Raw genomic sequence first — 27,814 nt, 5'->3', positions numbered from 1 at the left:
AATCTCACTATCCATCTTTAAGGTGTGTTGTGAAGATCACGGGTGAGATGGTGATATCCTTCCCGGCTGGCATCACCAGGCATTTTGCCAATAACCCCACACCTGCAGTGCTAACTTTTAGCATAACCAACTACAGTCATCTTGAGCACGTCCTCCCTAACCCCCAGTTACTGAGCTGGTAAACAACACTTCTTACATACTTTTATCGTCTATATATTCCCAACCCAGTGCAGCCTGCGCAATAACATGTTTTGAGATTTCTGACATGCCCCTTATTGACCTCATTCAATTAAAACAGTAACATTTCTTGCTCATGTCAAACATTTCATTGTATTTGTATCTTTTATTTTATTTATTTTGTCTATCTGATTTGTTGGTCCAGGCCATTATTTCAGCTTATGCTGTTTTCTTTTTTTCCTTGAGTCAGCTGATGGTGACTCACATGTGATTACTCAGCAGAGCTCATTGCTTTCATTGCCAGCTTCGTACTTGGCAGGCTGTTTATTCACACACTAGCCCTGAAAAAATAAATCCATTTTGGGTTTTGGGTACCCTACATCCAACTGTATTACATTGTCCTGCCATTGCTCCCACAGCGACACCACCCAGTCCAAACCCAACTCCAAGGAATTCTGGGTGAACATGCCGAACCTCATGACCCACTTAAAGAAAGTGGCTGAGCAGAAACCTCAGGCCACCTACTACAATGTAGACATGCTGAAATATCAGGTAAGAACTCATCATATTTGATAATGGAGATGCAAATAGATAAGATCCTTGACAAAATGATAAGGTGTATGATCTAATCTTTAATATATTTATAAGCACCTCATGTCTACACTGATGTATTTGTGTGTATCAGGTATCAGCACAGAGTCTTCAGTCCACTCCTCTGAACCTAGCCATGACCTGGAGATGCGAGCCCACTAGCACTGACCTGAGAATAGACTACAGATACAATGGCAATGCCATGACCACACCAGTGGCCCTCAATAACGTGCAGTTCCTCGTTCCTGTTGATGGAGGAGTCGGACAGCTACAAGCTGTCCTTCCTCCAGCTGTCTGGTGAGAGAACAACAACCAAATTCTTCAGTAGTGATCATCTTTATGATTAAGGGTATAAGGGTTCTTTCCTATCAATTAGTCTTGGTCAAGTTATTTTGGACGGTTGTTTTGGTCCACGTTTGAAACACACCAGTCTTTTATTCGAGTGGACTTAATGCTTCATATGTGAAAGTACCCCAAATAACTTACCTCTCAACTTTATTTATATAGTGCCTTTTTTTTACTTTAAAAATATCACGTCAGCATTGCATAATTAAACATAGCAAATTTAATAGTAATATATAATAGGATATGCATAAGTGCAGTAAAAATAATACTTATGAGAACGCACAAGAAGTATAAGAATCAAGTTATAAATCAAGTAATAAAAAAAATTACTAAAAACATACCAAGGAACAGTTTTAAAATTAAAATTCTTAAGGCTGCATTTGATTAAAACACCTCATTTTAGCTTGGATTTCAAAATTATTATAGCATCTGTATTATGAACATTAGTTTATACATTTTTCCAACGTTTTAGCCCTCTGAACGCAATCTCCTCTATAAATTTTCTGGCAGTTGAGTATTATAAGAGTATTATAATACATGGTCACTAGTTCACTTAAATAGCAGAGTGCTAAGCTATGTATGGCTTTAGTTAACAAAATTTTTGTAGTTAATATGAAATGAACCAGAAACCACTGCTTGATTCCTTTCGTGGTTGCTTCCTCATGATGTCATAAACCCTAGACCATCTAGTTTTGCTCATTAAATCTAAATCTACAGGGTGCCCCATAAGTCTAACATCATAGGAGAAAAATGAAAGAAGAAGAAGAAAAAAAAGGCAAAACAAAAGCTTTTATTTGTAGAGCTTGCACAATATGTCTACTGTTTTTTCTTTACTCAATTTCCTTTGAGTAGAATGATATGGATTTGTTCTTTGAAACTGAATTGAATTGAAAGTTAGAGCTTCTTGATAACTTGCAGGAGGTTCCAGACATCAGTGCAGTGCTGTAGTGACCTTTGTAACGGTTGTATGTGAAGTTTATATAAGAAAATGTACTAGTTGAGGTGTTTTTTGGTTGTTGTTTTTTTTGCTTTTGGGCAACTAGCACTTGATATTATATCCTGCAGTGTAACCTTATCAATACAGAATGTAAAACAGTGCAGTGTGTGGATCTTATTGTAGGCTAGTCTGAGAGTGCAGATTGAAAGAGGAGTGGATTAAGGGCATGACGCAGAGTGCTGAGTCTGCTACATGATGTTTTTTTTTGTTGTTGTTTTTTCCAATTTGTGGTACCCAGGAACGCAGAACAGCAGAGAATCCTGTGGAAGATTCCGGATATCTCACAAAAGTCTGAGAACGGAGGTAAAAAGCATGCCCCAAAATTTCATTTTACTTTATCTCATTGCCTCTTATTTAATCTAGTCACAGCCGTTATTGGCTGTTTCAGCTCTTGTCCCCGCTCTTGTTCTCCGTTCCAGGCGTTGGCTCCTTGTTGGCCCGTTTCCAGCTAACGAACGGCCCCAGTAAACCCGCCCCTCTGGCTGTGCAGTTCACCAGCGAGGGCAGCACACTGTCAGGCTGTGACATCGAGCTGCTCGGCTCTGGATACCGATTCTCCCTCATCAAGAAGAGGTTTGCTGCAGGTGAGAACGAAACATGGTTAAACACTATTATAAATGGGAAACACTATTATAAATGGGCCTAGGTTGTCTGCTACAAAGTGCCTAATTAAAAACACTGCAAAAAAATGACATCTCAGAAGGGGAAATATCTTCAATATCGTTACATTTATTTTGGTATTTCCTGTTATAGGATTGCAATTAGTGTTCATTTCGTTAACGAAAATTGTGACGAAAAATGTTCGTCGACGACCTTTTTTTCCACGACGAAGATGAGACGACACTGACGTCATTAAGCGCTAACTGTGACTATATCAACATGCAATATTGACGAAAAAGACTAGACTAAAATGTAGTTTAAAAAATTAAAACTTTCTTTTAAAAAAAAAAAGACGAGACAAAATATTATATAAAAAATTATATATTTTTTCAAAATTACAATCCAAAAATCCTGTTCATTGGATGGCATGAGCGGCAGTGCACGGACCTGTAATGATCCAGGTTTAATCTATTTTGAACGCCCCTATTCATCTTCTTTTATTTTCATTATCACAGCTTGTGGGGTATTATATCCACAGTTATGTTAGCCTACAGGTTTATTACAAGTAGAAACTTGGTCAGTAGTTACATAGAGAAATATGTAATGTTTGTAAAGTGTCTAGCTATCCTTTTTGCAGATTCTCAAGTCACTGTGAGCTTTTACAGTACCTTTTTATTTATTTATTTTATAAAATAGCACTTACACAGGCTGTCACTCTTATTTTTGTTGATAGTCAAAAAATAAAGAAAGAGAAGAGTTTAAAGGGGAGGGAGACAGTCAGTTGGGCAGGATGAACAAAAAACTATATTAAATAACTTTTGGACCACCTGGTGAAACAGCTAGGAGTGACAGAGTGCAGAGGGTTGTGATATGGAAAATGAGGATGAATGAACGGTGTTTGTTTTGTGTCACACATAATTCATGAAAGTTCCTGTCTCGATACTTAAGAAAACTACATTATATATATATATATATATATATATAATATATATTATAGAGGTATTTATATTTATTATTTTCACCACTGTCTAGACTAGATTGACTGATGTTAATCGATAATAATTTTATGGCTAAAAATATCTACCGTTTTCAGTGACTAAAATACTTACGGTTTTCTTTGATTAAGATAAGACTAAAATTTCTGGATTTTTAGTCAACTAAAACTTGACAAATAAATAAATAAATATGATAAAAATGATCAAGGACATTTGACACAGGACTAAGACTAAACTAAAACATCTCTGACAAAATGAACAGCAATTACAGTAAACCAATTATAAGATTATTAATCCTATGTCTAGACATTTTATTAATCATGTCAAGCTTTAAATGTTCTTATTCTGTTTCTTATTGTTCTTATCTGCCTGTAGAACACGACTAATTTATATATATATATATATATATATTTTATTTAAAATATCTAAAAATGGTTTTAATAAGCATATATTTGGTTTATTGTAGTCTTATAATCTGAAATGCTCGACAGTTTCTACGAAATTCAAGATATTTTACTTGCGAGTGTCATTTATTGCAGTGAATGATCTGCATCGGCACTTTTCCAGTCAGATCTAGATTTTCTACCAATATAATAAAAAGTCTAAACCATTTTCAGTTCACTTGTACCAGTTTTGTCTTGTATTTAACTATTTAATTTAGTATTTAATTTAGTATTTAACTCGAACATATTTTGGAGTTGAACCAAAAAATGTTAATGCAGGTTGCTCAGAAACATTTGACTGACAGTGGTACCTGATTAAAACTGAAAACTGTGAAGACTGTAAAAGAAAATATTCTGATTTTCAAGGTTGGAGGTTTCAAGGTCAAATAGGGAAGGGTTTGATAAATAACCTGAGTTAAATATATCTGAGCAGGGAATGAATGAAACTAGAGGTTGCTGCAGGATTGTTCTGGAACTGATATTAAAATATTGCAGTGTTTATTCTGTAAAATTACTGAAATCGTCCTCTCTTTCTAGGAAAATACTTGGCAGATAACTAATCTGCACCACAGCCCCATGCAGAAAGAAGAGTATGTCTTTATGGACGAAATGAAATTTACTCAAACCGTAGGAGAGATGATCACTCTGACCTCTGCCGGATCTTTTGGAGATTCCCTTTATAGATGTCTGACCCAGGCGGAGGCCGCACTCCAGCAGTATTTTTAGGGTGTACTTCTCGTATTTGTAAAATCGTAAAACATTTCAGAACTGTATCGCTGCTGTTAGACAGCATGGGTTTCTCCTAAAACTAGCCTCTCGTCTGTCTAACGTCTAATCGTTGAACTCATTGGCTGTGGCTGCCTGAATACTGTATATCTCTCTAAACATGCTGTCAGTGTTCAAGCTGTTCAGTAAGACGGTGTGTCTTGATGAGGATGAGAAGCTCAAGGTCTTTCTGCTGATAGAGAAATGTTCCATCTAGAACTTTGAAGGTGTTTCCAAACCGACACGATGCTTTCAGATTGAATAGGAAACTGTTCAGGATTCGGCCTGCCGCTTCTTAACATTTGCCTTATTGGCACTAGAGGGCAGATCATTTTAGATACTTCTAATTTATTACTCATTCAGGTTCTTCAGCGTAAAAGGAAAGGAAAGATGATCGACGGTCACAGTAGATTTAAACCATTAATGTGAAAAACCAATGTTTTTGTGCTCCTGTTTAGGCAGCCACAGCTGAAACTATGTCTTGCTTGCGATTGTATTTAAAAAAAAAAACAACAAAAAAACACAAAAAAAAAACAAAAAGGATTTCTTTCAGTTGCAAAAAAAAAAAAAAAAAAGAGCTGTTTAAAATGTAATTTTAAATGGATAATATATATATTGAAGGGCGTTTGGTGTTTTTCCTCATACTGGTGAATAGCCTTTCTGTTGTTCCTAAGACAGCAGTGTTAGACTTCTGAGTACATCACTCTATTTTTATTTATTCCTGATCATTTGTTGTACAAAAAAAAAGAAACAAAAATGCAGTGACTGTATATGTATAAACTTTGAATGGTATCACAGTTTAGGATCCTTAAAGTTATAAATATTTGATTTTTTTTTTTTTTTTTTTTGCTATCTGTGTAGTTGGGTAACCTGTGTACAGTATAATGCGGAGGTATAATTTTTACATTTATTTCAGATATAATTTTTTAAACTCAAGTGCAACAGAGAATCAAGCTGTATGTATATGGGTGGGGGTTAAAAGTGGCTGAAATACTGTATCGTGTGGGTGGATCATGCTTATTGAAAAGCAGTGTTATGTATATCTGCACTACTAGTTGAAATATGAATCGGTTCTGGACGGTTTAAACACTTTTACCGTTCGCACCATCGTGCTGTATTTAACTGTTCTCATCTTCCTGTGCATTTTATTTGATGTCTCAAGCATGAACCCTTGTCAAACATCCCAGCGCTTGAGTTCATGGATTTATTTTGTGAATCATAATGTCTCTGTGAGATGGCAAGGATGAGGTTTGGCGAGTGGTAAGGATGACCAAAACGCTTCTTCCTTCTTTTTTTTTTTTCTTTTTCTTCTTCTTTATTATTATTTTTTTTATATATATTTGTGTGTATCTCCAAAATTGTCCCCAAGAGAGAATAAGCTGCATATTTTTAAATGTTACAAACTATTAATAAAGTCATATAATATTGTTTCTTGTGGAAAGAATACCACTGTGCTACTTTTAACTTCCCACATGCTCTGATATCTGATATGAAGAACAAAAACATCCTCCTGTCACATCAAGTGACTGCTATAGAGAAAACACTGGTGCTCGGAAAAAGTCCCCCCCCCCCCCCCCCCCCATTTGAGTTCCCAACCCACACCAACCCCCGATGCACTGGCCTTTAACATTAACACAACATTCTGTGTTGAATTTAACTCATTTTGAGCATCCTGAGTGCGGTTCTATAGCAATGGAGGAGGTTCTCTCCATAATCCAAACTCGAGTGTTATCCAGGCTGTGCTTGAGAGGCAAGAAGCTGTGTTGTATGTCAGTCAGGTACTGTAATTGAAGTGTGTGTGAGTGGTGTGCGAGTATGTATGTGAGTGTTCCTGAGTTGTGAGCATGCGTGACTGTCTGTTTGATCATTTTAGAGTTTTCTTGCCAGCAACATGACATGTGCAAGCTGTGTTTGTACAGATGGTGTTAACAATGAAGCCCAGATTCTTTGCTCTTTCCAAACCAATAAAAGATGTAAGCAGAGTGTATGAATGTTTTTTTTTTTTCTTTTACTACAGTGATTTTCAAAAAAAGTTTATACTGTTGTGATGTGACTGATGCATTCATTCATTCATTCATTTCATTCATCTTCAGTCAGCACTTCCTCCTGGTTTACGTTATCATGAGGAATCCAGAGCCTATCCTGGGAACACTGGACGTGAGGTGGGAATACACCCTTGATGGCATGGCACCTTGCACACACTCATTCACACCTAGGGGCAATTTAGCATAGGCGAGGTGGGAGGATAAATGATAAATGGCGCACTTATATAGCGCTTTTATCCAAAGCGCTTTACACGGTGTCTCATTCACCCATTCACACACTCACTCACATACCAATGGTAGCAGAGCTGCCATGCAAGGTGCTAATTTGCCATCAGGAGCAACTTGGGGTTCAGTGTCTCGCCCAAGGACCCTTCGACATGTGCAGTCATGTGGGCCAGGAATCGAACTGCCAACCCTACGATTAGTGGACAACCCACTCTACTACTTGATCCACAGCCGCCCCGCCCTTTCATAAGGGGCAACCCGAAGGAAACCCACACGGATGCAGGAAAAACATGCAAAACTTCACATAAACAGGAGTCTGTGAATAACAGTCCATAGTGTGTGATTGTGTGTATGCGATTATGCTCTGTGATGGGTTGTCACCCCATCCAGGATGTCCCCTGCTTTGTGCCCCGAGTACCCTGGGATAGGCTCCAGGCTTCCCGTGACGGTACAGAAAATGGATGGATGTATATTCTATAGTTCGATCAAAGATGTGTATATACAACAAATCATGAACTAATCATTTAAGATTTTATGTAATATATAAACTGAAAAAAACCCTATAATAGACGTATATAATTATGCGGTAACATTTATTAGACAAAGAAATTCAACATATACATTACAATCAAACTTTATGGTTCTTCAACACTCTTGTAGACACTTGCCACTGGATTGAACACAAAACCTGTCGTGTTATATTTTTTCTACAAACCAAGCACTCCTATCGTATTGAACGCACAGCATTTGAACAAATCAGGACACATAATGCTTGTTTTTTTATGTCCTACTGTTTCACCAATTATGTCTGGTACCATGAACAGAAAAACATCTTAAATAATGCCCGGAAGATCGATCGATCTCTCTCTCTCTCTCTCTCTCTCTCTCTCTCTCTCTCTCTCACACACACACACACACACACACACTGTAGAACTTGTGAACTTATTACGAGAGTGCGTCTGGTCCTCAGCACAGAAGAGACAGGTCACTCTTTCGGCAGCCCACCTGACAGCACATGTTGGTCATCATGGGGTTCAGGTCTCGTGTTGACAGGTCGGACCCTGTGCTCTCACTCAGCTCCTCAGCATTGCTCTGCTCTGCAAGAGAAAACACTGTGGAACACCCACAAACATCAGATTAGTAAGTACATCCACTTTTCAGTAAGAACATATCATTTTCACAGGCAGTGTTGAAGCAGTTTAAATGCAGGTAATTGAATTTGCATAGTGATCCAACAGAGATACAAACAAGAATTGATAACCAAGAAACGGAAGTTATTAAGCAGGTTCGGAGAAACAATATTTTCCTAAGGCCGAGGCTCCAGAGATGTCCAGTTAGATTATACAATTACACAGCAGAGGAAATCCAGTTACACAGCATGATGTATCTATTAGAAATGCATGTTAACATCGCTGATCGTTATTACACTGCGTAACGGATCAGGCCTGTGTTCTGGTGCTGTCATCAGCTCTGTTCATTCAGACATCTGGATGTACAGTACATGGAGAATCTGGACAATGAATCCGAGTTTTAAAGCTGTAAATTACAGCAAATGGTATTAGAGAATTAGATTGGTGGATCATTAATGAACAGAGAGAGAAATGCTAATAGTTGAAAAGCTCGTGCTTTTGTGTAGACTGAAAAAACAAGTTGCTACTAAGTTACAGTAAGAGAGCAGAAAGAAGCCGATGGACTCCTGTTCTCTATTTTGAGACGTGAGAGCTCATTTTTTAAGGCGTTGGGCTACTGATCGGAAGTTCATGAGTTCAGATCCCAGCACCACCGAGTGCTTCCTCAACTGCTCAATTGTTTCCTGTCTCGATTGGATAAAATAAGGTTAATTAAATGCATTTAATTCAGTCAAATGACAGTAGGCCATTTATTTAAGAATCACTCTCTGTGTTTGTGGATGGTCCTAAAGATTTGCACTTACCAAAAACAGTTTCTCCCAAGCCTTTCTTTACTGTATAATCTCACCTGGATAGTGCAGACTTGTACCTAAGAACTGCTTTAATATAAAACATACTGCTTTAGTCTTTAAAATATGCTCAGAACTTTCAGCACAGTCAGTAGTGTTTGTTTTTGCTATTTTACAATTGTATACTGTAATGAGTTATCATTTCAATATCTAATGTCACTCAGAAGAGGATGGGGGTTCCCTTTTTAGTCTGGTTCCTCTCAAGAGTTTTCCTCACCACTGATCCCCAGTCCTTATTGGGGATCTAAAGCTACATCCATATTTCTGTAAAGCTGCTTTGTGATTATAATGTCTATTGTAAAAATAAATAAATAAATAAAAATTTTAAAAAGGAAAAAAAAAGTGATGTACACATAAAACTGAAAAGAAAAACCCAGATGTTTTAAAAAAAAAAAAAAAAAGAAGCTTGATTTTAAAATGGCAGCAATCTAAGGAAAAACAGGTATAATTTAAAAAAAAATGCATTCAGCCAGTACCGCTTTTAGAGGAAATTTATGTCTGTGGATAATCTGACTCACCATCGTTTTCTGGTGTAAGCAGTCTTCTCCACCTGGAGCCTCCGCAGGTGTAGACCACGGCCCGGATGAACTCGCGGCCACAGAGCTTGACCGAATTGACCTCTGCCTGCACCTGCACCACGCTGCAAACAGCCCACAGCAGCAACAAGGGCACCAGAGGAAGTCGATAACTTGCTCTCATAATGGCTCCTGCACGTTCGTCCTTCTTCCCTTCTTGTTCTCTGCTTCTTCACGAACTTCAAGACTGGAAGCTGGTCTGTGAAATGTCCTGTAACTTGTGCTCTATTTATATAGTGGCATTCTCCATCCTTCTGGGCTGTTTCATCTAGTCCACCTCCCCTTCAAACTCCACCCTGTTCCCAGAGTCTCTCTCAGCTAAACATGTTTATACTGCCTGCTATCTCTAAAGGCAGAGGAAAAGGCATTTTCGACAGGTAGGTAAGTGCTTTACTGCCCCAATTGAGAATCAAATTACATCCCTTTCAGGAAAGCAGCTTGTCTCCTTGTCTCTTTGTCTCCTGACTGCTCCAGTATAATGGCTTCATTGCAGTGATATCTTTCATAATGCAAAGCTAATCGAGTCACCTTGAGCAACAGGGCCCTCCCCTGTGCAAAACCTACAATATCACATAATCTGATTGGCATGTTACGTTCTCTAAAACCAGCCGGACCACAAATAAAAAGTGGAAATGATTATGATCACTCTAATCTGGACCATAATGGCTTTATTGTCAGAGCGACGTCTCCCTCGAGAAGGTTAATATGTCCCTATATGACTGAGATTTAGAGATAAATGATCGGTCATATCGTCATGCACTGTACAATATTAAAAGATATAGGAAAGCAAACACTTTGTTGTTCAAGCCCAATTTCACATCACAAGATTTAAACATATGACAATATGAATGCATATAGAGTGTTCTGGGAAATGAACTCAGCAAAAAAAAGAAAAAAAAGAAATGTCCCTTTTTCGGGAGACTGTATTTTAAAGATCACGTTATAACAAGATGTTGGGGATGATTTTCTTTTTTCTTGCATGACAGCAAGGTGCTACAATGTACACAAGTACATACTATACAATGAGGGAAATAAGTACTGAACGCGCCAACTTTTGTTCCAAATTTTTACCAAAGTCTGGTGAAAATTTCATGTGAATAACCTAATTGGGAATATATTTACTTAAAAAAATTTTGACGTGTTCTATACTATACAGTGGCGGAAATAAGTATTGAACATTCTTTTCAGTAAGTATATTTCCAACAAGGTTATTTGCATGAAATTTGGAACAAATGTTGATGCGTTCAATACTTATTTCCCCCACTGTATAAGCTAACTTGTTCATGAATTTTTGCAAAATTCATTTGACAAATTTTTTTGAGAATGTTTCAACAAGTAAACCATTGAGAGTGTAGTGCTTATGTCTGTAATGGATAGACATGACACCCTGGCTAAAACATTTACCGTATATAATCATAGGCCCATTTAAGATAGACATCCCCCCATAACTACTTCTCTGATGAAGCTCTCCACTGTGTTTGCTCAGAGCCACTGACTGAACTGCTCAGCACTAAAACTGTTTGATTTGCACTAAAAGAGTCTGAATATTGAACTCTCCAATGAATCATGGGTTACAGCAGCTCACATAATGACAGCCATTTGCAGATCTGTGATGGGGTGTTGATGACATGGATGGGTTGTAATCTGTCGACAGGTTCTGGCAATCACACTGTTCCTTCCCTCTCCATTAACTTTTAGTGTGTTACAGTTAAACCCATCACATCCCCTCCCATGTTAATGCAAGATGTTTTAATCACAATTTCCTAAACATTTCTTTATTCTTGGATTCTACTTAGATTGGATTAGCAGATTTACCATATTTAATGATGCCAAACTCGAACACTTTATTCAAATCTTCAAATCTTAAGATTCTTAAAATAAATCAATCTTTTTGGTTATTCTAGAAACTCTGCTTAGGGGACAGGAGTCTGTTTGTAGTTACTACAGCCTTAAGTGTTGAAATTCTCTGCTTGTTCTCAAGCATGTTGAGTATCCACTGGTTTAACTACAGCCTCAGAAGGACTCTACTTGCACAGATGATGAAGGACTTTTGTCTGAGTTTGGAAACTCACCTGCTGTTGAACAAACATCTAAAACTGCACAAAACAAGCTGCTAGACTGTATGCTGGATAACGGTATGTTGCGACCCTCAACTGCTATAAATTGGTTTACCCTAAAAATTCACTAGATGATAACCTATAGCATAAGTCAAGCGTGATAGCCTCTTGACTTGTTTTTAGCCTCTTTGACTTGTGAGGCAGACGTTCCAAAGTTTTCCAGTACAGGATAGAGGTAAACACGCAAGCATTTTTTACCATAAACTTTTACGAGAGAGAGAAAAAAAGAAAAGCTAGTGATAGAAAGGCTGTTTGTAGCTCCTATAATGTAAGTAATAACAGAAAGTAACTTTTTTCATGGACATTCCATGACATTAAATGTGCATAAAAATGGATAAAACTTATCTACATTCTTTAATAAATAAAATGTGGTAATGATCAAAATCATTCACTTTGTGTCAGACTGCATCACATCACGCTGTTGTTGATTATTTTCTTATAATATAATATAATATCCTGTTGTGTTCTTTAATTATTTTATATTAAGTGTTTTTTCCCCCTGCAACAATCCACCACAGCAAGGTGCTACAATCCTGTCCACCACAATAGTAATCCCTTTGCCAAGGTTGACTCTATTTCCATTTTTTATTTCACATTTGTATTTGTATGTTGCATTTCTTCTTATTTCATTTCACTTTAGTTTTATCTGGAAACTTCATAAGTGTATTTTTTAATGTGATATATACTTCAAATGAATGATCAGATTATTGTTATTATTAGAGCAGCTCAGTCCTGATTCACATCCAACACCACAGTAACAGACCCACGTGGTCTCTCTCTCTCTCTCTTTCAGTGCTGCCTGGCCAGTGTGGAGCTTACTATGTTATTCAGTGTGTCCACCTGCCAAAAAAACAAAAAACAAAAAAACAATGCAATCATAAGCACCAGTGTAGGAAAGGTATATACTATACAATATGGCCATAAAACTAGAACCTGTTTTATTAAGTACTACCACCCCAACTACTTTCAATCAATAACAAATTTTTTCTTGTTTTATATACTTTAGCAAACAATGAACTAATCTTGCTTTACAAGACATATAATTTTCTCCTCTTTGTGTCCTCAAACCTTTAGGCCCTATTATACTGTACTGTATGACTTATGATGCACAGGATGAACATTTTGACTTGTTGAAGCTCACCTCTGTTGCTTCTCCTGCTGTGAAGTTCTTCAGCTTGTAGACACTGACCTGGCCCTCACTGTCCCCTACTAGAACACAGTCTGTCTTCATGGCAAATAGCAGAGAGGTTGGGTTCATCCCTGGAATGGCCTCACTTACTAATGTCGGATTCAGACTGTGGAATAGAAATGATCCAGGAATGAAAAACAAAGCAATAGGTAGCAGAAAGAAAACCATGCCATAGGGTACCTTTTCATTGGTTAATCATCTGTCAGCAAAAAGAGTGATACAAAACCAAATATGAATGCTGAGAGTGCTTACATGCTAGCTCCCAGATCCCAGATTTCCACTCTATCCTTGTTGACCACCCCGAATACAGTAGCCCAGCGAGGGGACCACATGATATCATACACAGCTTCCTTGATGGAAGTGAAGCTCAGCACGGGAGTAAAGTGATCCTGACTCCAAAGCTGAATGGTCCAGTCTGCAGAACAGCTGAGGAAGAGGTCTGGACAAAATGGTGACCATGTGACCTTATAGACAGGACCCTAATGAGATTGAAGCAATATGTGATGAGTTGATGGAGTCCAGTCAGGAAATGCAAACCAGTGTTACCAGGTGACTAAAAGGCCCAAATAAAAAAAAAATGCATCAATTTAAAAAGACCCAAAATGTACCAATAGCATGGGCTACTTTGTGTAAAATCATGATATACTGCATAATAATCCTCAATTCCAGGTTGTAACACTACGAAATGTAGAAAGGTTCAAGAGGGTGAATGCAAGGTGCTGTATGTAGAAGGTTCCCTACGAAAAGCTATACTAAATCATCATTTCATCATGTATTAAATACAAATTATTTTAAATGTTACTGTTTGTACTTATTATTCAAAATAACATTTTATGTTGTTTGAAAACAAATCCCAATATGAAAGTACTTTTTGACTACAACAATATGAAAAAAAAAAAAAAAAACCCAAGTCAAATAGTGTCACATACAGGTGCATCTCAAAAAGTTAGAATATCATGGAACTTTCATATAATCTAGATTTATTACACAAAGTGAAATATTTCATTCATGATTACAGCTTACAGCTCATGGAAATAAAAAAATCCAGTATCTCAAAATATAAGAATAAAGAATTTATAATACAGAAATGTTGACCTGAGAAGAGGTCTAATCATCTAATTAACTCAAAACACCTGCAAAGGTTTCCTGAGTCTTTAATCTCTCAGTCTGGTTCAGTACACACAACCACAATCATGGGGAAGATGAAAGTAAATGTTGCATTTCATTTGGAAATCAAGGTCCCAGAGTCTGGAGGAAGAGTGGAGAGGCACAGAATCCAAGTTACTTGAAGTCCAGTGTGAAGTTTCCACAGTCTGTGACGATTTGGGGTGCCATGTCATCTGCTGGTGTTGGTCCATTGTGTTTTCTCAAGTTGAGAGTCAATGAAGTCGTCTACCAGGAGATTTTAGAGAACTTCCTGTTTCCATCTACTGACAAGCTTTATGGAGATGCTGATTTCCTTTTCCAGCAGGACGTAGCACCTGCCCACAGTGCCACAACTACTAGTAACTGGTTTGCTGACCATGGCATTACTGTGCTTTATTGGCCAGCAAACTCGCCTGAACCCCATAGAGAATATATGAGAGACCCCAGACCCAACAATACAGATGAGCTGAAGGCCGCTATCAAAGCAACCTGGGCTTCCATAACAAATGCCTCAGCAGTGCCACAGGCTGATTACCTCCATGCCACGCCGCATTGATGCAGTAATTCATGCAAAAGGATTATCGAGTGCATAAATTAACATACTTCTCAGAAAGTCGACATTTCTGTATTATAAATTCTTTATTCTAATATTTTGTGATACTGGATTTTTTATTTCCATGAGCTGTAAGCCGGAATCATCAAGATTTAAAAAAAAAAAAAAAAAAAAAAGGCTTGAAATAGTTCACTTTATGTGTAATGACTCTAGAATATATGAAAGTTCCACTTTTTCAATTAAATTACGGGAAAAAAATTACTTTTCCACAATATTCAAATTTTTTGAGATGCACCTGAATGGTCCTGAGTAACTAACACCTGGTACAGACACAACACAAATAGTCCTCTATGTATTATGCATTATTGTTACCACGATATGTGTGGCTATGTGTACAGAAGGAACCGAACCTACTAGGTGATTTGTGTAGGTCTCCAAGAACTGCTCGTTGTATGAACAGGAGCATTCATGAATATGTCCCTCTTCCGTTCCCACCAAATACATGTTGGAATCCTGTTGCATAGATACAAAAAACAATAAAGATATGCTGCACTTCTCCCTGATTTAAGTGATAGTTTGTGATTAAATTTAATTTACACTATGTTCTCCTCTACCCAAAAGCAGTCAATCAGCCAAGACATGTTTCCCATCTGAAGTTCGCTTCATTAATTCTGCACTGAAACTACAAGGCTAATCTAGCTAAAATAATTTAAGCTTGTTATTACACCCTGTTGGCCATCTTAATACAGATTAATGCAGATTTATTCTGCTGTTTTCCAAAATTACATACACAATATTGTCAAAATATGTGGACACCTGACCATCATACCCATATGCAATTGTTGAACATCCCATTTCATAACCATGGGTATTGACATGTAGTTGGTCCCCCTTTACTGCCTCCACTCTTCTGGGAAGGCTTTCCAATAGTTTTTGGATTGTGGCTGTGGGGATTTGTGGTCATTCAGCCACAAGAATATTCGTGAAGTCAGGCTCTGTCCTGCTGCACAGTGGTTCACAGTCTGCATTCTAATTCATCCCATAAGTGTTCAATGGGATTGAGTTCAGGGCTCTATGCAGGCCACTCGAGTTCTTCCACTCCACCCTTGGCAAACCATGTCTTTATAGACTTCTTTTTGTGCAAAGGGGCATAGTCATGCTGAAACAGGTTTTAGTGAGGACTCTTAGTGCCAGTGAGGGCAAATCTACAGCATATAGACATTCTAGACAATTGTGTGCCTCCAACATTGTGGCAACAGTTTCGTTACAAAGAATTTGGTTAAGCCAACTGAAGTCTATTGTGGGATGATTAATTTTTTACCCCATTTTCTCTCAAATTGGTCAGTTGCCCAAACACTAGCTAGCCTTCCCCTATCATTCAACAGCTACAGTACTAACTGGGGAGGATGAAGGTTAGGATATACCAAAATATACAGTATATCTTGGCTGCTCAACTACATCTGTAGTGTAAGTGACAGTAAATTGTGTTTGATCCAGTGCAACGTTTCTAACATGGGGGTGAAAATCGAAGCACAGTCCAACCGCCCAGCGAGAGATGAATGGCTCATGCCTCCAATCTTGCTCCATTTTCTCGTTCCTTATCCTCTTCAGCTTCAAAATATCTGGTTCAAAGCAATGACGCACAACAGACACAAAGAATGTAAGTTGACCTTTACCATGATGTTATAAGACATTTTTATTTTTGATTAGTCACATACTGTAGATCAGTCTTGTCTAATGATGAAAATGGACCTGGAGGACTGTAGAACATCTTATCAACTCATCTTTGACCTTAACAGGGAACCAACCATCCATTTCCACCACTACACAGACATGTTCTACGGTTTGTTTGTTTGTTTGTTTTTTCATAACTAGAGAAAAGATTTTTTTGTTAATCAATTTACCGGTGCAGTCAAAGCCTTGATGAAGGAACCATTCACTGATCCTCGCATCAGCAGACACAGAGAACAGTGTCTCTCTTTTATCTTCTCCTGATGGACTCTGTATGCGATTGATCCACCTCACCTGCCACACTGGAGCTGTGTGTTTTTGGCTACAGTTCCTGCACAAGCGTATGAAACACGGTCAATGATAGGTCAGCTGAAGTCAGACCTCATGTGGCAAAAAAGTGTGATCATCCAGAACCCTTCAATCAAACAATTATCCACACATGTTTTTACCAGCTGTATTCTTTAGTACTCTGCTCTTTTTACTATATATCACTATTTCATTCTAATTTCTACAGAAATTTCTAGAAACAGTGGAGAAACTGTCAAACTGTAAAAGATGGGAGGTCATGGGAAACAGGAAACTCAAGAATGTTATTACTGGCAATGCTTCCTCATGTTGATTTAAGCACATCATGTCCTTATAGAAGTGCAGAAAAACAGGTCTATGACTTTGAAAACCTCTTAGCCAGGCTTACTTCCTGTGTCAGCTTTACTGTTTCTTTACTGTTTTAAATGTTTTAGTGTTGAGCAGAATCAATAGAAAAACCATTAACAAGTGAACATCTTGTATCATAACAACCAGTTGCCACCACAACGCTTTAAAAAAAGTTTTTATGTAGCTTCTTTTTATGTTAATTACAACAAACCATTGACTGCAGTCAAGTCTGAAGTATTGATGGGTCATTTTCAATGAGAACACACACTGAACACTTTGAGGTTACCTATATTTCTAAATGTGGGTTAAGTGTAATAAGAGTAAATTGCAACTACAATGAATAAAATAGAATGAAAGTAGTCTCACAGCAAATTAGCTCTTTGACATACTGTAGGTTCCATGTATTTATCTCTACTTCAGATAGCCTCAAGTGCCTATAGTGTCATATCCATCCATTTTCTGTACCGCTTATCCTACAGGCTGGCGGGGAGCCTCTCAGAGGACACCCTGGATGGTATGCCAACCCATCACAGGGCACACTCACACACTACAGAAAATTTAGAGATACCAATCAGCATGCAGTGCATGTCTTTGGATTGGGGGAGGAAACCGGAATACATGGAGGAAACCCTCAAAGCACAGGGAGAACATGCAAGCTCCATGCACTCAGGGTAGAGGTGGGACTCAAACCCCCAACCGTGGAGGTGTGAGACAAACGTGCTAACCACCGTGTCCCTTATTTAGCATATCTGTAAATGTCCATATCAGTCCATTTGTTCACTATTAAACTGCAGACAACTGACCAAGATAAAGAGGTTACTAAAGATGAATCAATAAAGAAATAGATGCTTGCTCTTGCTTAAATAAGTGTAGGTAATTATTTAACACTAGAACATGTTAAAAGCAAGCTTTTAAAAAATGTCTGTTGACTTTTGAGAGGGGGGGCACGGGTGTGACCCTTCGTAGTTTGGAGAGTTCTGGCTAGAAAAAAAGAGAAGAGCTCAGGAGGCATGATAATTTCAGAATGAACCACAGACCCTATCCTTCTGTGCTTCCGAAGAAGTGTGAAGTAAAACTGCTCACATTACTACCTGTTGTCACAGACCAGTGCTGCCTTAGCGCCCTGCACGTTGTAGATGGCGATGATGCCATCATATAGGCCCACTGCTAACTGACTGGGGTTAGAGGCTGAGAAGTCCAGGGATGTTACACTTGTTTTACAGTTGAAAATCCGCTCAGGCCACTATGATACATACACAGAAACACGGTCACAGCTATAGAAAGATAGCACGGTCACAGCTATAGAAAGATTTGCTGACATTTGGATTTACGAAGCGAACATGTATCATACAGTAGGATTCTTCAGAGACCAGACGCAGACCAGCCCAGATTTCTGATCCTTGAAGTCAACCCGCCCGTATCCCACCGCCAGGATGTCCTACAGTAAAACGTAAGATGACTGCTAGTTAATCGTAAAATCTTACACAATCAGTTGAATTCGATGAAATTTTCGTTTGTATAGTACTTTTAACAATAAAAAAAGCAGCTTTCCAGAAATACAGATGTAGATGTAAACCCCTAATGAGCAAGCAAGCCGATCAAGAGCATCAGGAATATATTGCAGGGTCATTTTTATCAATCAAATGAGAAAAAGGAGGGCTGAAACAGTGTGTCATATATTACTGGATTTTTCTTGTTCCAGGCCATGCTGGTGACACTGTGGCCCTTGGTTGGCTCACAGCTGAAGGTCCACAGAAGCTCCAGAGCTGGGTTGAGTGAATTCTCTTCCTTATCCGCTACCATGTCCTCTACATGGTCTGGATCTGGGCAGAAAAGAAACCATGGACATGCTCTATAAATATACAAGATTCAATATATAAATAGAAACATACAAAAGACACAAGGTGTCTAAAGAATCAAGCTAAATATAGGCTTTTCATTGAACATACAACATACATTTTGAAAATAATGTCTTAGTAATGCCATTTGATTTAAGAATACATGTTGTGTTTTATTCAAACAATACTTCAACAGATGAATGTTTAGACACTACTCATTACCTGGCAGTATGGACAGCCCTCTGTAGGCAGCTAGTTTGTGTTGGTAGATGTTCAGCAGAACCATCCTCTCCATCACCTGCAAGGACTGCTGGAACTTCTCTGAGGGCAGGATCTGCTCTGGGTCAGGCTCATCCACCATCTGAGCTGTGGAAGCCTCCATCTGTCTTTGGGAGCTAGCGGTACTGACTAAGTACACAAAGAGTCGTAAAGAATCAGTGAATTATTTGCATGTTATATGACATTCTTGAAACTGATTGGTCAGAAGGTGTAGGTTATTTTTTATAACAGCAGCTCTGACGGTAGTTTTGACTATAATAAAAATTACAGGTTTATATTAAAGTGCTTGATTCTATAGTAACAACTTACAGAGGGACTTGTATGGTGGACAGTCCACATTAACAACGTCCACATAACAATGTGTGTATTTGTTGACATAGTGAATTTTACTGTGAGGAGAGATTAGTTTTGCATTTTTGGAAGGAGTCTCCAGTGTCAGTGCATTGTAACAGTAGGTTTCCAATACAGCAGAGTCTTCAGGATAGAGGACTTGGGAGGAACGACTGTTTATAGCTGCTATAATGTAAGTGCTAGCAGGAACTAACTTGCTTCATGGACGTTCCTCGGCAATGAATGTAACTATTAATGGATAAACATCATGATAAAAATTGCGGTGATATCAGAGGAATAAAATTTCACATCACATCACATCATCTTCCTATAACAGAACAACCCTGTGTGTTATTTCTTACATAATGATAACAACTAAAAGGGCTGAAACATGGAAGTTACGGTAAATGAAAATGCCACACTTACCCGTACTGGTGGCACTGACTCTGGACATGGTTCTCTGGAGACCTCTGTTTGACTCAAAGTGATGACTGGAGGAGACATCTGGGCTGCTGGGTTTCTCTTTATCTGTATTACTTCCTTCTGAGTCTTCTGCCCTGCTGCTGCTCACAGACAAGTCATAGATGTCCCAACTGGTGGCCATGGAACCTGCACATATAAATCTAATAAAAAATCTAGTCAAATGTAATAGACACATAACTGAATGAGATTTTGTGGAGAAAATATTTCAAATTCATCATGTTTATGTCTGTAAATTTAACAGGAGTAGCAAGGATGTGTGCAGAATGATAAATGCTTCCGGTACAAAGCTGAAAAGTTTTTTTGAAACAGAAGAAATTCATTGTGAAATTAAATTAAATTAAAAGGCTTTGCACTTTTTTAAACGACTTTGTTGGATTTTATTATGCCTATTGTTATCCTAGTAAAACAAATACATTTAGAAAGGGTTTAAGAGCCCAGTGACATGCCATTCAGTATAACAGATAATATACAGAAAAAATACATATATCAAGACTACTTGATATATTGCATAACAGGTTCAAAAATATTACTGCAGCAAATATACACCACTAAAAACCACAGTTATGTTATTTTGAAATATATACATCGTTGTTATAGACACAGCTCATACTTGGTAAATGGTCTGCACTTATATAGCACTTTTAGCCAATGCGCTTTACACTGTGTCTCATTCACCCATTCACACACACACACACACACACACACACACACACACACCAATGGTAGCAGAGCTGCCATGCAAGGCGCTAACTTGTCATTGGGAGCAACTTGGGGTTCAGTGTCTTGCCCAAGGACACTTCGGCATGTGGAATCATGTGGGCCGGGAATCGAACCGCCAACCCTACGATTAGTGGACAACCCACTCTACCACCTGAGCCATATATATATTTCTTGTATGCATTTCTTTATAAACTGTATCTTTGAGTCAATTAGTGCATTATACTGTATGACTAATCAAAATCTTTTAATTTGTCATACAGTCAAAAATTGGAAAATTACAGTTATACACAGTAACTTGCCTTTTTCCACCATGATGATGCGGTCACTTTGGACTTCTTTAGATTTAGATGCTGCGTTAATCGTCTGCATTTCTCGCTCCACATATTTATCATTTCCCTGTCTGCTCTTGCAAATTTCTGCGTATGCCTTGTTCCTTTTCCTTCAGACACAAAGAGAGAGACGTACGTAACTATCGAGTTATGTTTATGCATCAAGCTGATATAAAGTCAGTATTTCAGTAAACAAATCAACCACAGAAGAGCTCGCCGTTGACTTGTGTGATCTCAGCAAAGCTTTAACACACCTCACACACCAGCTTGTGTTTCAATGCAATGAAAGATGATCTTACGTGACTGCTTCAGCCTCTTTTGCGTCAACAGATACGGACACTGCAGGAATGTCCAGGAAGCACATGATCTCTGTCTCAGTGAGGTAAATGTCCACTGGATTGTCCAGCAGGGGCTCCTTGATTTGCTCCTCACTCTTGATCTTTAGTTCTTTAAAAAACAAATATAAGTCAGTGTTCAAAATGAAAGTATAAAGTATACGTTTTAGTGTTAAAATTTATGCACTGCACTTCACATTTTTGACTACATATATTTCTAAAACTGACATGCTTTCCTGAACTGAAACGTCTTTCTCTTTAGTACATACATTATATGGCCAGAAGTTTGTGGACACCTGACCATTACATCCATATGTGTTTTTTGAACATTCCATTCCAGATTTAGTCCCCTTTTTGCTGTCATAATAACCTCCACTCTACTTGGAAGGCTTTCCACTAGATTTTGGAGCATGGCTGTGGGGATTTGTGTACATTCAGCTGCAAGAGCATTAGTGAGGTCAGGCACTGATGTTAGGTGAGGAAGCCTGAGGTGCATTCAGCGTTCCAGTTCATCCCAAAGGTGTTCAATGGGGTTGAGGTCAAGGCTCTGTGCAGGACACTCGAGTTCTTCCACTCCAATTTTGGAAAACCATGTCTTCATGGAGCTCGCTTTGTGCACAGGGCTTCTTAGCATACATACTGTAGCCATTCAATACAATTGTGTTGTTCAAACTTTGTGGAAACAGTTTTGGGAAGAAACGCATATGGGTGTGATGATCAGGTGTCCACAAACGTTTGGCCATATAGTGTGGTGGTCAGGGAAAACCTGTTGGATGTTGCTTTTCCTAAATTCTGACAAAAAAACAAAAAAAATAAAAAAAACTTCATTGGATTTTTATTCCTATTACATACTTTGACAGCTCAACATTAAGCATCCATAAATAAAATATTCCACCAAACAATGTTGAATTAAGCAATATCACACGAGCAAGAGTGCCTTTGTAACAAATATAGTATAGTATGACTATGATTCAGCGATAGGCACAAAGCCACAGGCCTCCTGCTCTATACAAAGAAATTCATTTTGATTAACTGATATTTCAAACAAGGCACACAGTGGTTAGCACGTTTGCCTCACACTTCCAGGGTTGTGGATTCGACTCCCGCTGCTGCCCTGTGTGTGCGGAGTTTGCATGTTCTCCCGGTGCTGCAAGGGTTTTCTCCCCCAGTCCAAAGACATGCATGGTAGGCTGAGTGGCATGTCCATAGTGTATGAATGGGTGTGTGAATGTGTATGTGATTGTGCCCTGCGATGGATTGGCACCCCGACCAGGGTGTACCCCGGCTTGTGCCCCATATTCCCTGGGAGAGGCTCCAGGTTCCCCACAACCATGAAGGATAAGCGGTATAGAAAATGGATGGATGGATATTTCAGACACAATATGGGCAAATATTTTGTTTACTGTTGCTCCATTAATAAAGATAGTTCCCAATGAAGCCACATCTGGATAGACAGAGTGTAGTACAGTAAGAGTAGCATCCGTTTCTATGTAATGAACTATTGCTATTTTTTGTAACACACACATACACACACACACACACACACACACACACAGCTGGAGTGATACAAACAGTGAAATGTACCAGTGCTGTTATACTAAATCTCAGCACACTTGGAATGCTACTTGCTCAATCAATAAATAATATAAATGTTTTAAATGCCTATACTACCTTCCTGCAAAGATCATGCTGTATAACACACTGAAAACTTTAGGGATGAACTGGAATACAGATTGCGTCCTCGCACGACATCGGTGCCTGACCTCACTAATGCTCTTGTGGCTGAATGAGCACAAATCCCTACAGCCACGCTCCGAAATCTAGTGCAAAGCTTTTCGCAGCGTGTGAAGGTTATTATATCAGCAAAGGGGGAATCAATCTGGAATAGGATGTTCAACAAGCACATACAGTATGGGTGTGGTGGTCAGATATCCACAACCTTTCGGCCATATAACGTGCTTAGTTTCACAAAGCAGACAGATCAGAAGAGACGGGCAAACCTGAGAGACTAATCACGGTTTCCTGTTTTGCAGAAATCTCCTCAATTTCATCGCTCACCGATTCCATCGCAGAGTGACTCGACACTAACGTACTCCCAAAAACAGACCTAGAATAGAAAATTCCTCAATTATTATCATCCTGATTCATGCTGACTGTCAGGGTCTGAATAGGATTGACACAAAGGGAGAGCTTGTGTACTATAGATACAGAGGGGGAAATAAGTCAACATTTTTTTCAGTAAATCTATTTCCTATGAGGCTATTTGCATTAAATTTTCACCTGACATCAGTATTAACTCAAGAAATCCACACATATAAAGAAATCCAAACATTAAAGTCCTCTTGAAGCTGTCATTCCAAACAAAGTCTTCTCCACGAAGTATTAAATAAATTTCAGTTAGCGTGTTCAATACTTTTTTCCCCGTGTCATTCCGCTTTATTACACATAACTTAATTTACGGACTTTAATGTTGTGAAATCTTTATATTTAGATTTCTTGAGTTAATACTGATATTTACTGAAAAAAATGTTGACGCATCCAATACTTATTTCCCCTGCTGTAAGAACACCTGTGAACTACCGTATCACTCGATTTGCAGCAGAGTTACATGGTAAAGGGTCCTGCAGAGCTCGCACTCATGGTGTGGTACACTGTAGACAGAATGTCAGAGACGGTCCCTTCTGATGTGTCATGTCCTGGGAATATTTTGCTCTGTTTGGTTTGCGTGGCTCCGGGTTCCAGCTGGTACAGAGGCTGAGGAGTGACATCCTTCCCTGTTTCATCAAACACCTGAACAAAAAGTCAGCGAACACATCATTAAACAGATGTTTTAGCCTGAAATTGAGTCTCAGTTCAGACACACAGTGACCTGGGGTAATGGCTGTTACCTGTACAGTGTGTTTGGGGGTTTGAACGGAGCCTTTATCAAGAACTTTACTGTCTCTTGCTAAAGAGAAGCTCCTTCGGCTCACAGACGCATTGACAATCCTCCTGTTTGTGGAACTTCGGTTTATACGGAGTGTTCCAGATCCTGACTGATTCATCACTCGTGATGATCTAAGGATGATAATAATAATAATCATCATCATCATCATTATCATCAAGAAATTTGTATTTCTTGAAATAAATATTGCGCTCATAAAAGCTGAAAAGCTACTGAGGGGTGGATTGCTTGAGGAAGAAAAGTTAAAGATTAAAGATTAAAGAAAGCGAGAGAGACAAAAGAAATCAGAGTAAGAAGAAAATAAGGATAATGAAGAACGAGAGGACAGATGAATGTCTGTCTCTGCCATGTGCAGGATTGTCAGATGTGCAGCCAAAAATCATTCCAAACCCTCACCCATCACCAACACTCGAAATATAATATATGTAAAGTATGATCAATTGACACAACACAAATCATTCATAAAATAAAAGTACATTTTACTTAATTTGCCTTTACTCTAGCTATAAATCCTTATTTCTACCGATACCATCTTAACTTTATTCATTATACTATAATTCATCACAGTACAGTGTATAGCCCATACATTTACTGCATACACTAAACAAATCAGCTTGCTTTTTTTTGACTTACATCAAATTGATATTACACATCAACCTCCAAACTGCAATTTATTTATTTTATTTTACCAATACAATTTTTTTTTTTTTAAAGTATGAGGAAAAGCAATCCTTTATTATGATTGTTGTTGTTGATGATGATGATAATCCGTCCATCCAGCTATTTTCCATACCGCTTATCCTACACAGGGTTGCGGGGGATAAGCCTGGAGACTATCCCAGGGACCTCGTGGCACAAGGGTGTGGACGATACCCTGGACCCATCACAGGGCACAATCACACACTACGGACAATTTGAACATGCCAATCAGCCTACAGTGCATGTCTTTGGACTGGAGGAGGAAACCAGAGTGCACGGAGGAAACCCCCAGAGCACGGGGAGTACATGCAAGCTCTGTGCACACAGGGTGGAGGTGGGTCTGATGATGATGATGATGATGATGATGATGATGATGATGATGATGATCAGTAGAAGAAGTAGTTGTTGTTTATTTATATTGTACATTGTACTGAATATATGTCTGCTTTTAATTAGAACCATGAAACTCTATAATTATATAGGGTAAAGTCAGCTAAAATGGGCCACTTTTTGGTAAATGATTTAGAATACCATCAAATAAGCTATGCATGATATCTAATGATATTTTTTATAAATTAGCATGGGTCTCTTCAATATAATTTTCTTTCAAAAATGTGAAAAAGTATCATTGTTTTAAAATTATGAGAGTTAGAGTATCGGCAGGTACCCTCTTGAGCCACAGCACAATGTTCAGGCAAATTGGGCCAGCTGTTCACTTAAAATGGACCAATATAAAAAGATAACACAGGTAATTTCATCTGAAACCATTTTAATTTTAACAGTAAATTGACACTATTGTGTTCAGTGTGCCATAGCAACAACTTTCAATTAATAGAAAGGCACATCTTCTCCACAGCTCTCGTGGTACCATGAGTTGCACTGACAACAGCACACCCTAAATGTTCCTGCTGTATTGAATGCTGCAAGGACTGTCGTGGTCTCTCCTTTCTCCCAGCAGTAACCTCTACACAGGGTTTACCCACATCCCCAACCACACGGGTAGAGCAAAGCTGGTCTTGCAGGCCAAATACATCACAATTCCAGAGATGTGATGGAACATCTCTAATTGCAAGTTCCTCCAGCAGGTGTTCATACTGTTGAAGCCACTTTCCTACCACACCAGGGTTCAGCCCTGCTGCTCCTGCTGCTGAAATGGCCTCTGGTGCCCTGATCCTGAGGTCTAAAATTCCGTTAAAAAAAAAAAATCGAAACCAGTAATATTGAAACAGTGCCTTTTACTTCAGAGAAGCCTTTGATATTATTGGTCTTTGCAGAATTAAAGGCAATACCCTGGACAGCTCTTTTGGTAAGAGGGAAGCCTCTTTTGGAGAGGAGCTTGATAAGACTGGCCAGTTCTTTCTCAGATTCCACTGGCAGGTACTGCTTCCTCACAGATGCGTAGCCAGAGCCAGCAACTTTGCTACTAATGCGCCTATGCAAAGTCATCTTTGGAATGTTCCAAGCCCTTGCTAAAAAGCGAACATTTAACGTTTGCACTCTATCAACTATCTCCTGGTATTCATTAATGTCACCCCTAATTCTGTTCTTTCTCCACTGGTTGTATTGACATCTTCCTTCCTTTCCCTTTCTCTTCTCTCTTCTTCTCTCTCTTTTTCCTTTCTTTGTCTGTCCTCCTGCCATACTGTCTGCAACACAAAATATTTAAAAAGTTTTTGTACGGATATATATCTGAACCTATTTTTCACCCTCAATTTCTGTGTAAGTGTGTATGTTTGTGTGTGTGTGTGTGTGTGTGTGTGTGTGTGTGTGTGTGTGTGTGTGTGTGTGTGTGTGTGTGTGTGTGTGGCCCATTTTAGCAGAAAATTGTGGTCCATTTTAGCTAGCTGGTTAAGCCAAAATGGGCCACTACCTAAAATGACATTTTTTTCCACAAAAAAAATCAATGTTTCTCAATATTTAAATTAAAATATTTGAAAGAGCCTGTCAAAACATTGTTCATAGACCTTTTTCTTCATTGGTAAGCTTACTTATAATTGCTTTATCACTCTTATTAGTGATGAATGAAATTTACTATGCCATGATCACTTACCATACACTTTCTCTGACTGCTTCATATAACACTCTGCCCCGCCCACTTTAAGAACCTTAGACCAATCAAAACTCTTGCTATATGTCAACTAGTGTTGTAGCAGCAATGTAAGATCAGTTATTGTGATTGGCTGTAAAAACTTAAAAGGCTATGAGGCTCCGACCTTATCTGGCCTATTTTACATGATGGCCCATTTTAGCTGACTTCACCCTAATTCCACTTTACTAATATGTTAAAGTGCTAGAATAAATACAGATACATGACTTAAACGAACTATAACGTTACCTAATTTCCAAAAATGTTTAGTGATAGTGGCGTTAGCTCATTTTAAGTCTTTAAGTTGTTTACGCTAAATAGGTATTTTATCCATAAAGGAATAACTTACCGGGTCACTTTTGCAGTAGGTCTCACTTGCTTTGCCGTGGTGTTGGACATGGTGTATCTTCACGCAACTACAAAACATACAGCAGAACTGTACACTGCACGCGCTGGTTTACTGTAACCACGGTAACGGACCCTGCCGACTAAACACATGTCAGTCCCTCCACTTAACCGCCAGATGGCAGCAGCGACATGGCTTCTACACAAAACGCTGAAGAAGAAAGCGGTTTCACTTCAAAACCGCTGGCGATCAGACATAAAGTGCACTACGAAGGATGTAGAAGCCACCATTTTCTACCA

At 38.6% G+C, this 27,814-nt stretch overlaps 3 protein-coding genes across 17 annotated transcripts in view; 1 reads left to right on the top strand and 2 right to left on the bottom strand.

The window, feature by feature from the left end:
- The window catches only part of sgip1a (SH3GL interacting endocytic adaptor 1a), an 83,097-nt gene extending 76,197 nt beyond the window's left edge, over window positions 1-6,900 (top strand). For all 13 annotated transcript variants that reach the window (XM_053683798.1, XM_053683799.1, XM_053683800.1 and 10 more), the window contains 6 exons: window positions 23-178; window positions 597-729; window positions 863-1,065; window positions 2,349-2,413; window positions 2,530-2,694; window positions 4,686-6,900. In XM_053683798.1, the coding sequence (XP_053539773.1) occupies window positions 23-178; window positions 597-729; window positions 863-1,065; window positions 2,349-2,413; window positions 2,530-2,694; window positions 4,686-4,708 (745 nt within the window). In that variant the 3' untranslated portion in view covers window positions 4,709-6,900. The remainder of the gene's footprint in view (window positions 1-22; window positions 179-596; window positions 730-862; window positions 1,066-2,348; window positions 2,414-2,529; window positions 2,695-4,685) is intronic.
- Window positions 6,901-7,759: 859 nt separating this feature from the next.
- insl5a (insulin-like 5a) lies at window positions 7,760-10,631 on the bottom strand. The gene is made up of 2 exons (XM_017479628.3): window positions 9,680-10,631; window positions 7,760-8,295 (listed from the first exon to the last, which is right to left on the bottom strand). Exons 1-2 carry the CDS (start codon window positions 9,858-9,860, stop codon window positions 8,150-8,152), a joined length of 327 nt encoding a protein of 108 aa, XP_017335117.1. The 5' UTR covers window positions 9,861-10,631; the 3' UTR covers window positions 7,760-8,149.
- A 1,788-nt stretch (window positions 10,632-12,419) lies between these two features.
- On the bottom strand, window positions 12,420-27,725 carry dnai4 (dynein axonemal intermediate chain 4). Of its 3 annotated transcripts, XM_017479621.3 has the most exons (18): window positions 27,519-27,725; window positions 26,373-26,729; window positions 24,329-24,497; window positions 24,049-24,230; window positions 23,441-23,547; window positions 21,405-21,552; window positions 21,076-21,215; window positions 20,000-20,182; window positions 19,187-19,372; window positions 18,810-18,949; window positions 18,478-18,564; window positions 18,218-18,369; window positions 16,646-16,803; window positions 16,254-16,363; window positions 15,156-15,254; window positions 13,295-13,521; window positions 12,995-13,148; window positions 12,420-12,693 (listed from the first exon to the last, which is right to left on the bottom strand). In XM_017479621.3, the coding sequence occupies exons 3-18, from the start codon at window positions 24,482-24,484 to the stop codon at window positions 12,643-12,645; spliced, it is 2,280 nt and encodes a 759-aa protein (XP_017335110.1). In that variant the 5' UTR covers window positions 24,485-24,497; window positions 26,373-26,729; window positions 27,519-27,725; the 3' UTR covers window positions 12,420-12,642. The 3 variants fall into 3 exon arrangements, with proteins under 3 accessions (XP_017335110.1, XP_017335109.1, XP_017335111.1); XM_017479620.3 differs by lacking the exon at window positions 26,373-26,729; XM_017479622.3 differs by lacking the exons at window positions 26,373-26,729; window positions 27,519-27,725 and adding an exon at window positions 27,134-27,176.
- Window positions 27,726-27,814: the final 89 nt, after the last annotated feature.

This window comes from Ictalurus punctatus, chromosome 11, assembly GCF_001660625.3.
Source record: "Ictalurus punctatus breed USDA103 chromosome 11, Coco_2.0, whole genome shotgun sequence".
In the NCBI taxonomy this organism is placed as follows: domain Eukaryota; kingdom Metazoa; phylum Chordata; class Actinopteri; order Siluriformes; family Ictaluridae; genus Ictalurus; species Ictalurus punctatus.
Note: the sequence above shows the minus strand (reverse complement) of the source record. Positions and strands in the feature narration are given on the sequence as shown.

What these genes read in the sequence shown, in the direction of transcription:
- insl5a (XM_017479628.3), bottom strand. Translation starts at nt 9,860, where the DNA reads ATGAGAGCAAGTTATCGACTTCCTCTGGTGCCCTTGTTGCTGCTGTGG. An exon ending in GCTTACACCAGAAAACGATG is followed by an intron (nt 8,296 to 9,679) that starts GTGAGTCAGATT and finishes GGTGTTCCACAG; the next exon opens with TGTTTTCTCTTGCAGAGCAG.
- dnai4 (XM_017479620.3), bottom strand. Translation starts at nt 27,568, where the DNA reads ATGTCCAACACCACGGCAAAGCAAGTGAGACCTACTGCAAAAGTGACC. An exon ending in TCTGCAGGACCCTTTACCAT is followed by an intron (nt 23,548 to 24,048) that starts GTAACTCTGCTG and finishes TTTCTATTCTAG; the next exon opens with GTCTGTTTTTGGGAGTACGT. An exon ending in GGTCTCTGAAGAATCCTACT is followed by an intron (nt 18,370 to 18,477) that starts GTATGATACATG and finishes TATGTATCATAG; the next exon opens with TGGCCTGAGCGGATTTTCAA.